The following is a 13,990-nucleotide window of genomic DNA, read 5'->3' as shown; positions in this document are numbered from 1 at the left end:
AGATAGAATACATGGTAATATGAGAAACTATGTATGTTTGTTGTGATTTATTAAAGTAAATTATAATGAAAATATAGTAATGTACTATACTGATAAGCTTGTATAAAATTTATTTTGTGATATATGGACACTCTTTGTCACTCTGTTATGTGTTGTTGTCATGAAGACTGATATTTTGTTTGTAAGTTCTTTGAATAAATGGGGATTATAAACAGAAGTTTCAAGTTTATAAATTAATAAAACACAGGAGAAGTCATTCGGTGTGAGAGGTACATATCAAAATAGAAATTCAATTTAGCACTTTAACACTGCTGTCACCACAAGTGGAATCTGAAGCTGTGTTATCAGCAACAAACCACACACGCTCTCAAACTTATTGTACCTATGCTAAGTTACTATTTTTGTGGTAAATTAGATGGTATGGGAAACTTAAAACTTCTCATATGAAAATATTATCTGTATGGTGTCAAAAGTTCTAGCAGATTCTGGTAGAATGTAAGAATGTCCAAGCAGAATGTAAGTCTCTGCCATGTTGTTCTATTGCAAGCTTACTCAAATAGGAGTACTACAAGTGATACACAATTGTAAGTGACTTGTATCATTCTCTTGATCTTTGTTTCCCCTCATCCTCACAACAGGTGTCTGACTAACTTGGCTCTCTTGTCTAACCTTCTCCAACATATCAAGTACACTTCCTGAATGTACTGCTCAGCCATTATCTGTTTTTGTAATTTTATACTTTTATTGCATTAATTTTGATACAATTAATAGCATTCTTTTTCTGTCACATTCCTACACTAAATTTTGTTGAAAACCCACAAATGAACAGTCTGTTCCTTATGCCTGACAGATAGACAACTGCTGGAGGTAGTGATCAAGTATGTATGAGATGTGTTTGCTAGTGTGCTGTGTGCATGTTTTGTTTTCTGAAGAAGGCTTTGGCCAAAACGTAAATGTGTAACACACTCTTTGTTGCACCTGTGTGCAACTCAATGTTTAATCTTTACAGTGAGTGGTAATCTATCCTTTTCCTAACACCATAATACTGTGAAAAGGAAAGTTGTTACTCGCCATATAGTGGAGATGCTGAGTCGCAGACAGGCACAACAGAAAGACTGTCACAAATTAGCTTTTAGCCAGTAAGGCCTTCGTCAGAATTAGATGGCACAAACACACATACACACTCATGCAAACACAGCTCAGACACACATAACTGCAGTCCCAGGCAACTGAGGCCACAATGTGAGCAGCAGCACCAGTGCATGATAGGGGTGGTGACTGGGTGAGGGTAAGGAGGAGGCTGGGGTGGGGAGAGGGAGGGCCAGTAGGGTAGACATGGCAGACAGTGATGTGCTGTTGAGGAGTGCGGAGAGATGAGGTGGAAAGAGGGTAGGGCAGCTGTGTGGAGTCAGGAGGTTAGGCGGTGGGAGCAGAGAGATGGCGAGGGGGAAGGGATAGTGGAAAAGGAGAGAAGTAAAAAGACTGTGTGCGATGGAGGAATGAGGGACGTGTAGTGCTTGATGCTGGAATGGGAACAGAGAAGGAGCTGGATGGGAGAGGACAATGACTAATGAAGGTTGAGGCCAGGAGGGTTACATGAACGTAGGATATATTGCAGGGAAAGTTCCCACCTGCACATTTCAGAAAAGCTGGTGTTGGTGGGAAGGATCCATATGCCACAGGGTGTGAAGCAGTCATTGAAATGAAGGATGTCATGTTTGGCAGCATGCTCGGCAACAGGATGGTCCACTTGTTTCTTGGCCACAGTTTGTCGGTGGCCATTCATGTGGACAGACAGCTGTTGGTTGTCATGCCCACATAGAATGCAGCACAGTGGTCGCAGCTTAGCCTGTAGATCACATGACTGGTTTTACATGTAGCTCTGCTTTTGATGAGATAGGTGATGATTCTGACTGGACTGGAGTAGGTGGTGGTGGGAGGATGTATGGGACAGGTCTTGCATCTAGGTCTATTACAGGGGTATGAGCCATGAGGTAAGGGTTGGTAGTAGGGGTTGCATGGGAATGGACAAGTATATTGTGTAGGTTTGGTGGACAGCCAAATACCTCTTTGTGAGGGGTGGGAAGGATAGTGGGCAGGACATTTTTCATTTCAGGGCACAACAAGAGGTAGTCGTAGCCCTGACGGGAATGTAATTCAGTTGATCCAGTCCTGGGTGGTACTGGGTTACACGGGGAATCTGGGAAATCACCCACAGGTGAAATACTTTGCTTTGCCAGCATTGAACACATGCATAAGTCCAAGTTCTACAATCTTTCTGCACACCAAGCCATACAAAAGGCTAGTGATCAGTTAACTGTTGACCTGTCGCCAAGGTGACATAAGTTGTGTAGGCTATCAGAAGTGTGTCTATAGAATGAGGAAGGCAGAAGCAGAAGAGATCTTCCATTAGAGACTTTGAAAATTAGTTTAATGTTTGTGACAGAAACTTTGGTCAGTTTCAACTGGAGGTTGGGGGAAGTATCTTTCAGAAGATCCTTAAGCTCCTTGTCCAACTCTTGTGCTTTGGTCATCATCATAATCACCACCATCATTACTATCTTCATCATCATCATCATCATCATCATCATCATCATCATCATCATCATCATTTTCTTGAGGCCTTATTCCCACTGCAACATGGGGTCAGCCTTGTTACTATTGATTTGGCAGTGTTAGTTGCAGAGGGTGGCCGGATGCCCTTCCTGCCACCCCCCCCCCCCCCCCCAGGACAGAATTAGTGTACCCCAGCTGTCTGCATCTAGTGTAAGCCATGGAATAGTGTGAACATTTTTATTTTATTCCAAAATGTCTACGAGTTGTGTAACCGAGGTGGAACATGGGGACCAGCCCATTATTCACCTAGTGGGATGTGGAAAACTGTCTAAAAACCACATCCAGGCTGGCCAGCATACCAGCCCTCAATGTTAATCTGCCAGGCAGATTCGATCTGGGGCCGGTGTGCCTACCTGAGTCCAGGAAGCACTGCATTAGCACTCTCGGCTACCCGGGTGCACCAATTGCAGTCTGGCCTGCACCCACCACCAGCGTGAGAACTGCTTCTAACACAGGGTGTGTAAGGAGTGCCACTTTGTTTGGCTGCCTCAAAATCAGTGTTCATATCATTCGTCCACAGTGCTGTCATTTTTCCCTTATCTTCAGGGAGACAATTTTGTGGTTAGAGGCTCTTGAATATCTGTTGATTGGGTTATGTAACACCAGTAAATTCCCAGAACACTGCATAGTTCCTTTGCAGTTTCCAGCTGTTGAATCTTCAATATGGCTTCTACTTTTTTCAGAAGCAATAATCATTCTGCTGCTGAGATCAGATGGCCTTAAAAGATGATCTCACTTGGCAGTATTTAATACAACCATGTATTTATCCATGTGCCTACGATTTTGGGTATGTGTTGTTGATATGCCTGTGTTGTGACTGAAAAATCATGGAAGTCATCAAGGCATACAATGCAATAAGAAAAACCTCGTATTGCTAAGTCTTCAAACCTCTGCTAGATCTGTGCAGCATTTTGTAAGCTTAATGTCATTAACTGACTCTTGAAGGGACCAAGTGATATAATATCCATCTTCAGTATGGCCTCTTCAGCCACAGGAATGTGTGTGTAGGCCTTGGTGCAGTCTAACACATTAAATATAGTTGTGCCAGGTAATGCACAATTGCAGTCTCTTAATAGGGGCATACGACAATGTTCTGGTACTGTTCAAGCATTAAGGGCACATTAATCTGTGCAATGTGTTACACTTTTTTCACACCAAGTGTAGGGGAGACTACCAGGAGCTACTGGAGGGGCATATGATGCCTTCCATCAACATTGCATTGAACTCTGGTTTGGCAAAAGCATAATGAGCTAGAGCAAGGCACTTTTGGTCTACACGAAACTGGTGGGCTTGCAGTGCTGTTAATATACTGCATAGAGTGGTGATGTACCCTTTTTCAGAGTGCCTGGGGGTTGTGGGATATGCTCCAGTAGCTTGGCATACCTGTTGCCTGTTGACTGAATAAGTTTGGCATCATCCACAGCCATGTTGTGTCAAAACCCCACAGCAGGTACGCAATGTCGACAAGGCGTGCATTGGCAATGTCTGTCAGCATGTGATAATGTGCGAGGAAGTTAGTTCCAGTTAGAGGTTCTGCCACACCTGCTATGGTAAAGATCCAAGTGAAGGTATGGTGTAATCCCAAAGCTAGTTGTGTGTGTTGCATGCCACAGGCCACTATGGATGAGTTATTGGCTACAGAGAGGTGGAACAACATCTGTGGCCAATATTTATGCAACAGAGCCCATGAAACAATACATAAATTGGATCCCGTGTCCACCAGAAACTCCTGTTCTGCCTTTCGATCAGTTATGATGAGGTGGAGCAAAGTTGACTGATAACTGAATGTGCCTACTTCTGACTGCCATTGCTGTTTGGGAAAGTAGATGGTGAAGTGCATTTCTATGCCTGGTCTCTGAACTTTTGATGATACTGACAAATTTCATGCTCTGTTGCACTGCCTGTTTGCTGAAGATTTCTTAGAGGAATTAGTTCTAGACCTCCTTGGAAAAGACCTCTAGCATTTCAGTCAGCGAGTAACTCACTGATCTTTTTGCTCAGAGCTTCAACCTTGTTCATGAGGCTGTCATAACCCATGTGTGTCACTGTCAATATGCTGCTGCATGCTGCCACTGTTGAACTGCATGAGGATAGCACAACTGCATCCCGGATTCTATCTGCCAGGTCTGGCATGGCATTTAGTGACATCTCAGTCTGGTACACTATAATGGCAGCCAGCTGCTCCATAGTGTGTGCAACAGTGTACCCCATACTGTGCACATATTGCCCTTCTGCACAGGTGTTGATGGTACAGAGATGACTTTCTGTCCCCAATGTCTTCCTGCATAAGTGCTCACCCCCCCCCCCCCCCCCCCACTCTTCCTGTGAAACTGACACACTGTGGATCAACTCTGTCTTGTGCCATATGATTCTATCTCAGGAGGCATGGTTATTATGTCCTTTACTTTTGTGGTGTAGCAAACTTGGTGGAGCCTGCTGTTAGTCCAGCACAGAAAAAATTTGCCTCAACTGAACTATAATGCTGGGGTAGTCATGCTGAGAGCCTTTATACAGTGGGTACATCTACCATATCAAAAACTTCTTGACTCATGAAAAATCAGTTATAATTTAACTGTATTGCAGTTTATTGTCACTGGGTTTATCACATTGGGGTCACCACTGTTGCAAGACAAGTTGGTAGCCTTCTGAACAGAACATGAAGTGCTCATAACTCAGCCAGTACAGATGCAAAATATTAATTCTGATTCAGCAAGAACAACTTTTATTTTAGAATAAATCAGGTCACTGAATCCCAAGCAGACTAATCCAAACCTATAATGAAATGAGACAGAATGATCATTAAAAGGTAAGTATATCAATCAAGCTTGATCGTAACTAAGTGAAATTTTTTTGTCAGATAAAACAGTCATGGAGTGTCACACTGCAGCAAAGTGACATTAATCACAGTTCTCCTGGTGGACAGGGCATGAACTCTTTTTGACAGCTTCACCACACAAATCAGCTGATGACTTGTTATTGGAGTGTGTTGACATCTGCCACAACAAGTTCATAAATAATTGCTGTACAGTTTTTGTCAATTGACTAAATTTTACAATTCATCACAAAGGTACATTCAAACATATTTCAGTAATGAAGAAATTTTATACATAAATCAGTACAAGTCAATGTTCCAGCAAAAGTTCGTTATAGAGAATGCAATTTTTATAAATCATGATAGGATGGCATTTTAAATATCAACATCTTCTGCAAGATAAAAACTCCTCAACCAAATTAAACGCACCATAAACATTAGCAAAGTATAAATTAATGCCTGAATAATAACAACTTTGAAAACATAACCCATGAAAGAATTTTGATGTTTACTAGGTAATCGTTGTTCAAAAATAATTTGCATGAAAAGGAAAAGTAATTAATATCTATTTACCGTATGGGTAATATCAAGGCAAGTGGAAATGCTTGTCTTTGTTATATTTCAAGCTGTTTGAGAGGTAATCATATCTAATCATCATGCAGACTGTAACTTCTAGAAATTACAAATTTAAATTTGGTAATCTGGTTTATTCCAACAATCAACATGGTACGGTAAAGGAACACTAATACATAGGCAGAAAATTTGGTTTCTTTTTCAGCAAAGCACATTTATTTTGAAGCAGAAGAGAGAAATAAACAGACAATAATGTGGAAGTAGCTATTTTATCAATTGTTGTTATATTGGTTAACATAAATTTGCTGTTTACACAGGTCAATATTACACATCAGTATCCTTACCTCTGGTGCTATGTAGTCTGGCGTCCCACAGAATGTCTTTGTTGTCTTGTCACCAGTTATACCTTCTTTGCACATGCCAAAATCAGCTATCTTAATATGTCCATCCTGATCCAGAAGAACGTTGTCCAGTTTTAAATCTCGGTATACAATTCCTCGAGCATGAAGGAAAAATAGTCCTATTGCAATCTCTGCAGCATAAAACCTAGAATTTATTTAAATTCATCAGTGCAAGCATCTTATAGAAGTTTGAAATACTATTAGTAAATCTGATAAAGCAATCAAACTTACACAGCAACAGGTTCTTTAAATTTACCACACTGCTGTATCTGGAACATTAAGTCTCCTCCATTCACATACTCCATCACAAAATACAAGCGGTCCTGCAATGAAGTAATGAATTTTAATTAAATTTGTATTTTGGTGAACACTGTACTCATATTAACATTAAAATACAATGCAACCACACTAATGCATATCAATTTGCATATCAGATAGAATTATGTGCAGTTCAAAATAAGAAAAGTGTTTGTTGTGCTTAAAGACAGACTTCTTTGTTGTGCTTTCAGTGAGTCTTACTACATGATTTTAATTTTGCCAGTCTGTGATAATGTTATACCAGAGTTAGTGCAAATGGTTTCATGAAATTCTAAGACTTTTACTGATATTCCAGTTATGACAGGTCACATATGTAACAAGAATAAATTGTAGAATTTGCAGGCTTCATCACATTTTGATTTTCCTCAAAAGTTGAATTCTATGACTTATTTAAATATCAATACAACCTCTCTCCTATAAAAATAGAAGTGACCTCATTTCACATTATGAGAGTATTAGCACTATATTTAAATTGTGCTTTCTGATAAGAAGTTAAAATATTTTGTGTCTAATGTTCAGGCTTAACAGTCCTGGATACACAGTTGCTCTGGCACACTAACATAAGCAGGGCTGAAGGCTTTCACGACCAGATGGTACTGTTGTTGATAATTCTTCCGGGTTATATGGCCGTGGTCCATGGAATACTTCTATTCCTAACGTTTCGTCCAATACTACATTGGACATCCTCAGAGGTATGGCTGGTCCTGTTGAGTCGGCAGCACTCAATAGGACCAGCCATACCTCTGACGATGTCCAACGTAGTATTGGACGAAACATTAGGAATAGAAGTATTCCATGGACCATGGCCATATAACCTGGAAGAATTATCAACATAAGCAGGGTTATCTGTGAAAGCAACCATGTGATCTATGAATTAAGCTTCAACCACAGAACCACTTTCTACACTGGCATCACAAGTAACAAATTGTCTTTCTACACAAATAGCCAAACTGTCCACAAAACAGCTCAACCACCCATTTGCTGAACATGCTGCCCAACATGATGTTCTTCACTTTAATGACTACTTCAAAGAGTGTGCAATCTGGTTTCTTCCCACAAACACCAGCTTTTCTTAATTGTGCATGTGGAAACTCTTCCTATAACATAATATGTATGCGGTATGCAGATAGAATAGCTAAGTCTCAGGATAAAATTAAAACCATATGGTCAGTCGTAAAGGAAGTGGATGGTCTGCAGAGACAGGTTGAGGATATAGAATCAGTGCATAGTAGGAATGTCCATGTTACTGAAAAGTTGCATATATGTACAGTATTTAAAAATCACTTTCTGAATATAGCAGGTGAACTAAATAGAAACCTAGTCCCAACAGGGAATCATATAGCGCTCTTAGAAAAAAGTGTTCTGAGACTGTTACCTGAAATGCTCTTCCATGATACTGACAAGAGGGAGACTGAGTTAATAATTAAATCACTAAAGAACAAGAACTCTCATGGATATGACGGAGTATCTAGCATAATACTGAAGTATTGTTCTATGTATGTTAGCCCAGTTCTCAGCCATATCTGTAACTTTTCCTTTAGGAGTGGTCGGTTTCCTGACCAATTAAAGTACTCGGTAGTGAAGCCACTTTATAAAAAGGGAGACATTGATAATGTTGACAATTTTAGACCTATTTCTATGCCATCGGTGTTTGCTAAAGTCATCGAGAGGGTTGTATATACAAGGTTACTGGAGGATTTAAATTCACATAATTTGATGTCAAATGTACAGTTTAGTTTTAGAAATAGTTTAACAACTGAAAATGCTATATTCTCTTTTCTCTGTGAGGTTTTGGATGGATTAAATAACAGGTTGCAAATGCTAGGTGTTTTCTTTGATTTAACGAAGGATTTTGACCGTGTTGACCACAAAATATTACTGCAAAAGTTGGACCACTATGGAGTAAGGGGAGTAGCTTACAATTGGTTAGCCTCTTACTTTAAGAGCAGAAAGCAGAAGGTAAGTCTCCACAATATTGAGAGTGATAGTAATGTTCAGTCCCAATGGGGCACTGTTAAGTGGGGCATTCCCCAAGGGTCGGTGCTGGGGCCAGTTCTGTTTCTTATTTATATAAATGATATGCCTTCTAGTATTACAGGTGATTCAAAAATATTTCTGTTTGCTGATGACACCAGCTTGGTAGTGAAGGAACTTGTGTGTGTAATATTCAAACAGTATCAAATAATGTAGTTCATGAAATAAGTTTGTGGCTTGTGGAAAATGATTTGATGCTAAATTACAGTAAGACTCAGTTTTTACTGTTTCTAAATCACAATTTAGCAAGAACCGATATTTTGATCAGACAGAATGGGAATATTATAAGCGAGATGGAACAGTTCAAGTACCTAGGTGTTCGATAGATAGTAAGCTGTTGTGGAAAGCCCATGTTCAGGATCTTGTTCAGAAACTAAATGCTGCTTTATTTACCATTAGAACAGTATCTGAAATAACTGACAGTTCAACACGAAAAGTAGTCTACTTCGCATATTTCCATACGCTTATGTTGTATGGTATTATTTTTTGGGGTAATTCTTCTGATTCAAAAAGGGTATTTTTGGCTCAAAAATGGGCTGTTTGAGCTATATGTGGTGTAAGTTCAAGAAACTCTTGTCGACCCCTATTCAATAGTCTCAGAATTCTGACATTGCCCTCACAGTACATATTTTCTTTAATGTCATTTGTTGTTAGCAATATTAGCTTATTCCCAAGAGTTAACAGCTTTCACTCAGTTAATACTAGGCAGAAATCAAATCTGCATGTGGAATGCACTTCCTTGACTCTTGTGCAGAAAGGAGTGCAGTATTCTGCTGCATCCATTTTCACTAAGCTACCACAAGAACTCAAAAATCTTAGCAGTAGCCCAAACACTTTTAAGTCCCAACTGAAGAGTTTCCTCATGGCTCACTCCTTCTATTCTGTCGAGGAGCTCCTGGAAGAGCTGAAAAATTAAGCAATTTCCACTGTTACATTGTTGATTTTCTTTATTTAAACTTATGATTTGTCGCCTGAATATGTTTCTTACATTTCATTTTATCTATTTCTACTGTCGTAATTTCACGTATTGACTCCTTCCATGACCATGGAGACTTCTCCTTAATTTGGTCCCACAGAACAATAAATAAATAAAATAAATAAAAACCTTCATTCCTTGTAACCCTCTTGGCATCCAACTTCACTTCTCCCTGTTCTCCACTGACATACCCCTTTCCATGCTCCCACTCCTGTACTATATATGCCTTCTATGGCACCTGTGCACTTACATATTCCTTTTCTCTTCTCCACATCCTCATCCTAGAACAGCTTCCTGAGGCTGCATCTAGCAGCCCTGTCCTGTCCCTGCAGACTTCCATGGGCAGCACTAGCATCTTTCCCCATCCCCATCCAGTTATCATTTACTACATTTTTGTTGTTCATGCAGTAAAACTTCCATACAAGGCATGACATTTTACTTTATTACTATGCCACTACTAGCACTATGTGCAACACATTTTGCAGACAGTATCCGTATATACCATTGCATGTACCAGCAAAATTATATCATTGTATGACACATAGTTCAGGAGATACGATGTCATAAACATTGAGATTTGTAATATACTAGCTTTTTATTAAAACTGAGCACAAATTACCCAGATTATACTCTTTCAGTGTTTGATAATGAGGGTGTTTAGCAACTTACAAATAAATTTAAACATAATTTCAACCCATTTCTAAACTTTTTATTGCTTACATGCTTAATATCAAGTATTTAATACATTAATCACACATCTGAAGCTGTTTTAGACTTGGGATTTTGAAACTTCAAGAAATCAAGGGTTTACTTTTGGTATTTTATATACAGGGTGTATTGTATGTGAACCGGGGGCCTAGAAATGACGGAGAGGCTCCGTCCCTGCCACAGCAGTGGTCCACAACCCCACGATGACTACCGCAGTACACTTCACCCCTCCGCCACCCCACGCCGAACCACTCAGTGTCAGTTCTGCCCCCCTCCCTCCCTTCCTGGGAACGTCTCACACCAGATGAGTGTAACCCCTATGTTTGGTGGTAGAGTAATGGTGGTGTACGTGTAAGTGGAGAACTTATTTGTGCAGCAATCGCCAACATAGTGTAGCTGAGGCGGAATAATGGGAACCAGCCCACATTTGCTGAGGCAGATGGGAAACTGACTAAAAACCATCCACAGACTGGCCAGCTCACCAGACCTTAACACAAGTGCGCCAGATGGATTCATGCCAGGGACCAGATGCTCCTTCCCAGTCTGGAAAGCCGTGTGTTGGGCCACACAACTAACCGGGCGGGCCATATACAGGCTGAGTCACTAACTATTTCCACCTAGAATAACTCTGAAAGTATGATAGTAGCTGAAAAGTTTGTGGGACAAATGATGCATGGGACAATGGGGGCCATAAAATGACGTTCGGTTTTTTATTGCTATGTGGGGTCACATCAGAGATACGAAGGTCAACTTTGTTTTTTTAAATGGGATGTTATAATTTGGTACTTATTTTCTTACAGCAGCTACCGAGACATATCCAGTGATGTGTAACAGTGAGGTCTTTGAAGGTCAACAGAGGTCAAAAAGGTGGCATGAATGTCCATTAACACAAATTGTTCGAAGTGATGACCACTGGCTGCAATGCAGTACCGCAATCTTCTCATCATGGATTGACTGGTATTCCTTACCACTTTGACTCTTATCAAAGCACACGCTCTGACAATTCTCTCTCGTATATTGTGCCGAATACGGTGTATCCATCTAACATGCCACTGACATGTAAACACCATTTGACAGTTTTGCAATACAACACTACTAGGAATGGTAAGACTAGTGTCATCGAATCAAGTGAATGTGAATGATGTATTCTTTCCAAGAACAAGTTGATACGCTTCTCATTTACAGAGAATGCCAACGAAATTCATTGAGAGCTACAGAGTTATACACTGAAAGATATCCTCAACGTACTCACACATATTTAAATGTACAATGTGTAGGGAATGATAAATTGAGAACAACTGGATCTTTAATGCATCGGAAACATATCCAGCAAAGGAAAGTTACTAACGAGGAAATGGTAATTGGTACTCTTGCCACAGTGGTTTGAGACCCTTGTGTTAGTTCGCGTCAAATCGCAAGGAAATCTGGTATGAGCCAGAGTAGTGTTGTTAGTGTTCTGCATCAGCATAATTATCATCCTTACTATATCAGTCTCCACCAAGAATTAACCGGTACACATTGTATGCATCAAATTGAATTCTGCCGATGGGCTCAACTTCAGATTCAGAGGGATGACACATTTATTAATTTGATTTTACTTACTGATGAGACTACATTCATGAACCATGGAAATGTTAATTTGCATAACATGCATTATAGGGCAACTGAAAATCCATGTTGGCTGTGGCAAGTTACACACCAAAAACCATAGTCGGTGAATGTATGGTGGGGGATTCTGGAGGACAGAATTATATACCCATATTTAATTGAAGGAAATCTTAATGGTAAGAAGTACACCACATTCCTGCAAGAAACATTAGGTCTGTGATTAGAAGAAAAGTTCCTACACCTGTAGGAACAAGGAACAGAATGTGGTATCAACACAATAGGTGTCTGGCACATTTTTCGCTGATGGCTAGAAATGAGTTGCAGAGACAATTCCCAAATCGTTGAATTGGACACGGAGGAGGTGTGTCGTGGCTGGCTCATTCACCAGACTTGACGCCTCTGGATTTCTTCTTGTGGGGATTCATGAAAGACGTTTTGTAAAGATATTCCAACTACACCTGAAAATATGCAAGAGAGAATTGTCAGAGCATGTGTTTCGATAAGTTCCGATGTGAGACAGAATACCACTCAATCCATGAAAAGAAGATTGCAGCGCTGCATTGATACCAATGGTCATCTATTCACCTTCACTGACCTTCAAAGATCTTACTGTTACACATCATTGGAGTCATCTCAATAGACACTATCAGAATATAAGTACCAAACTATAGCATCCCATTTAAGAAAACAAAGTAGACCTTCTCTCGTACACACACACACATACATATTCATAGAATATAAAAAGTGACGAATATCAACTGAAGCTAATGTACAATAAGCAAGGCACTGGCACCGACATTGACATTCAGACAAATTAAATTTGAGAGGAAAGGCCTACAGCGACAAGAAATTTACATAAACTTAGATAAGAAATTAAGGATATTTATTCATTTTATTGTGTGTGTGCCACTCATCTAGTTGATAAAATAAAATAGAAAATTCTGAGGTACCTTAAATTACTACACTGAGGGTATGTATGAAACATGAAAAGAGGAAGAGAGAGATAGTGACAGGGAGATAAGGACTTGGAGCCATGAGATAACTACAAAAGTTGTATTTTTTTATGTTTTGTATTAAACGAGCAGGGGCCAGAGCAACACGGCCATTTTGGTCAGAGCAACACCATTAGCCAATGGTCAGCAAACACTGCTTTGTTTAGATTTCCTGCACCAATTATTATTTTTAATTGAAACTTATAAGTCTGAATACAATGGATGATGTTAGTGGTGGTGTGGCAAGTGTTGATTATCTCTGACTGATGCTACAGCAATGCAAATAAACAATATTCTGAGGTGGTTATTTTATATTGTTCAAACGCTACTGGATACTAACTAAGTATTCCCGGAAAGGACTTACATAAACAGGGAAAAATTATCTAACTAAACATATATACATATAATAGAGGGAAACATTCCACGTGGGAAAAATATATCTAAAAACAAAAATGATGTAACTTACCAAATGAAAGCACTGGCATGTTGATAGACACACAAACAAACACAAACATACACACAAAATTCAAGCTTTCGCAAGCAACGGTTGCTTCTTCAGGAAAGACGGAAGGAGAGGGAAAGATGAAAGGATGTGGGTTTTAAGGGAGAGGGCAAGGAGTCATTCCAGTCCCGGGAACGGAAAGACTTACCTTAGGGGGAAAAAAGGACAGGCGTGCGAGTGTATACCTGTCCTTTTTTCCCCCTAAGGTAAGTCTTTCCGCTCCCGGGATTGGAATGACTCCTTGCCCTCTCCCTTAAAACCCACATCCTTTTGTCTTTCCCTCTCCTTCCCTCTATCCTGAAGAAGCAACCGTTGCTTGCAAAAGCTTGAATTTTGTGTGTATGTTTGCATTTGTTTGTGTGTCTATCAACAGCTAGCACTTTTGTTTGGTAAGCTACATCATCTTTGGTTTTAGATATAAACATATATACAAATATATATACAGAAGAA

At 39.8% G+C, this 13,990-nt stretch overlaps 1 protein-coding gene across 3 annotated transcripts in view; it reads right to left on the bottom strand.

Moving 5' to 3' along the window:
- The window catches only part of LOC126092668 (protein kinase C, brain isozyme-like), a 166,864-nt gene that overhangs the window by 22,111 nt on the left and 130,763 nt on the right, over window positions 1-13,990 (bottom strand). For all 3 annotated transcript variants that reach the window (XM_049908400.1, XM_049908408.1, XM_049908393.1), the window contains 2 exons: window positions 6,634-6,725; window positions 6,346-6,547 (listed from right to left, as the gene is read on the bottom strand). In XM_049908400.1, the coding sequence (XP_049764357.1) occupies window positions 6,346-6,547; window positions 6,634-6,725 (294 nt within the window). The remainder of the gene's footprint in view (window positions 1-6,345; window positions 6,548-6,633; window positions 6,726-13,990) is intronic.

This window comes from Schistocerca cancellata, chromosome 1, assembly GCF_023864275.1.
Source record: "Schistocerca cancellata isolate TAMUIC-IGC-003103 chromosome 1, iqSchCanc2.1, whole genome shotgun sequence".
Classification (NCBI taxonomy): Eukaryota; Metazoa; Arthropoda; class Insecta; order Orthoptera; family Acrididae; genus Schistocerca; species Schistocerca cancellata.
This window is presented reverse-complemented; position numbering and strand designations above follow the sequence as displayed.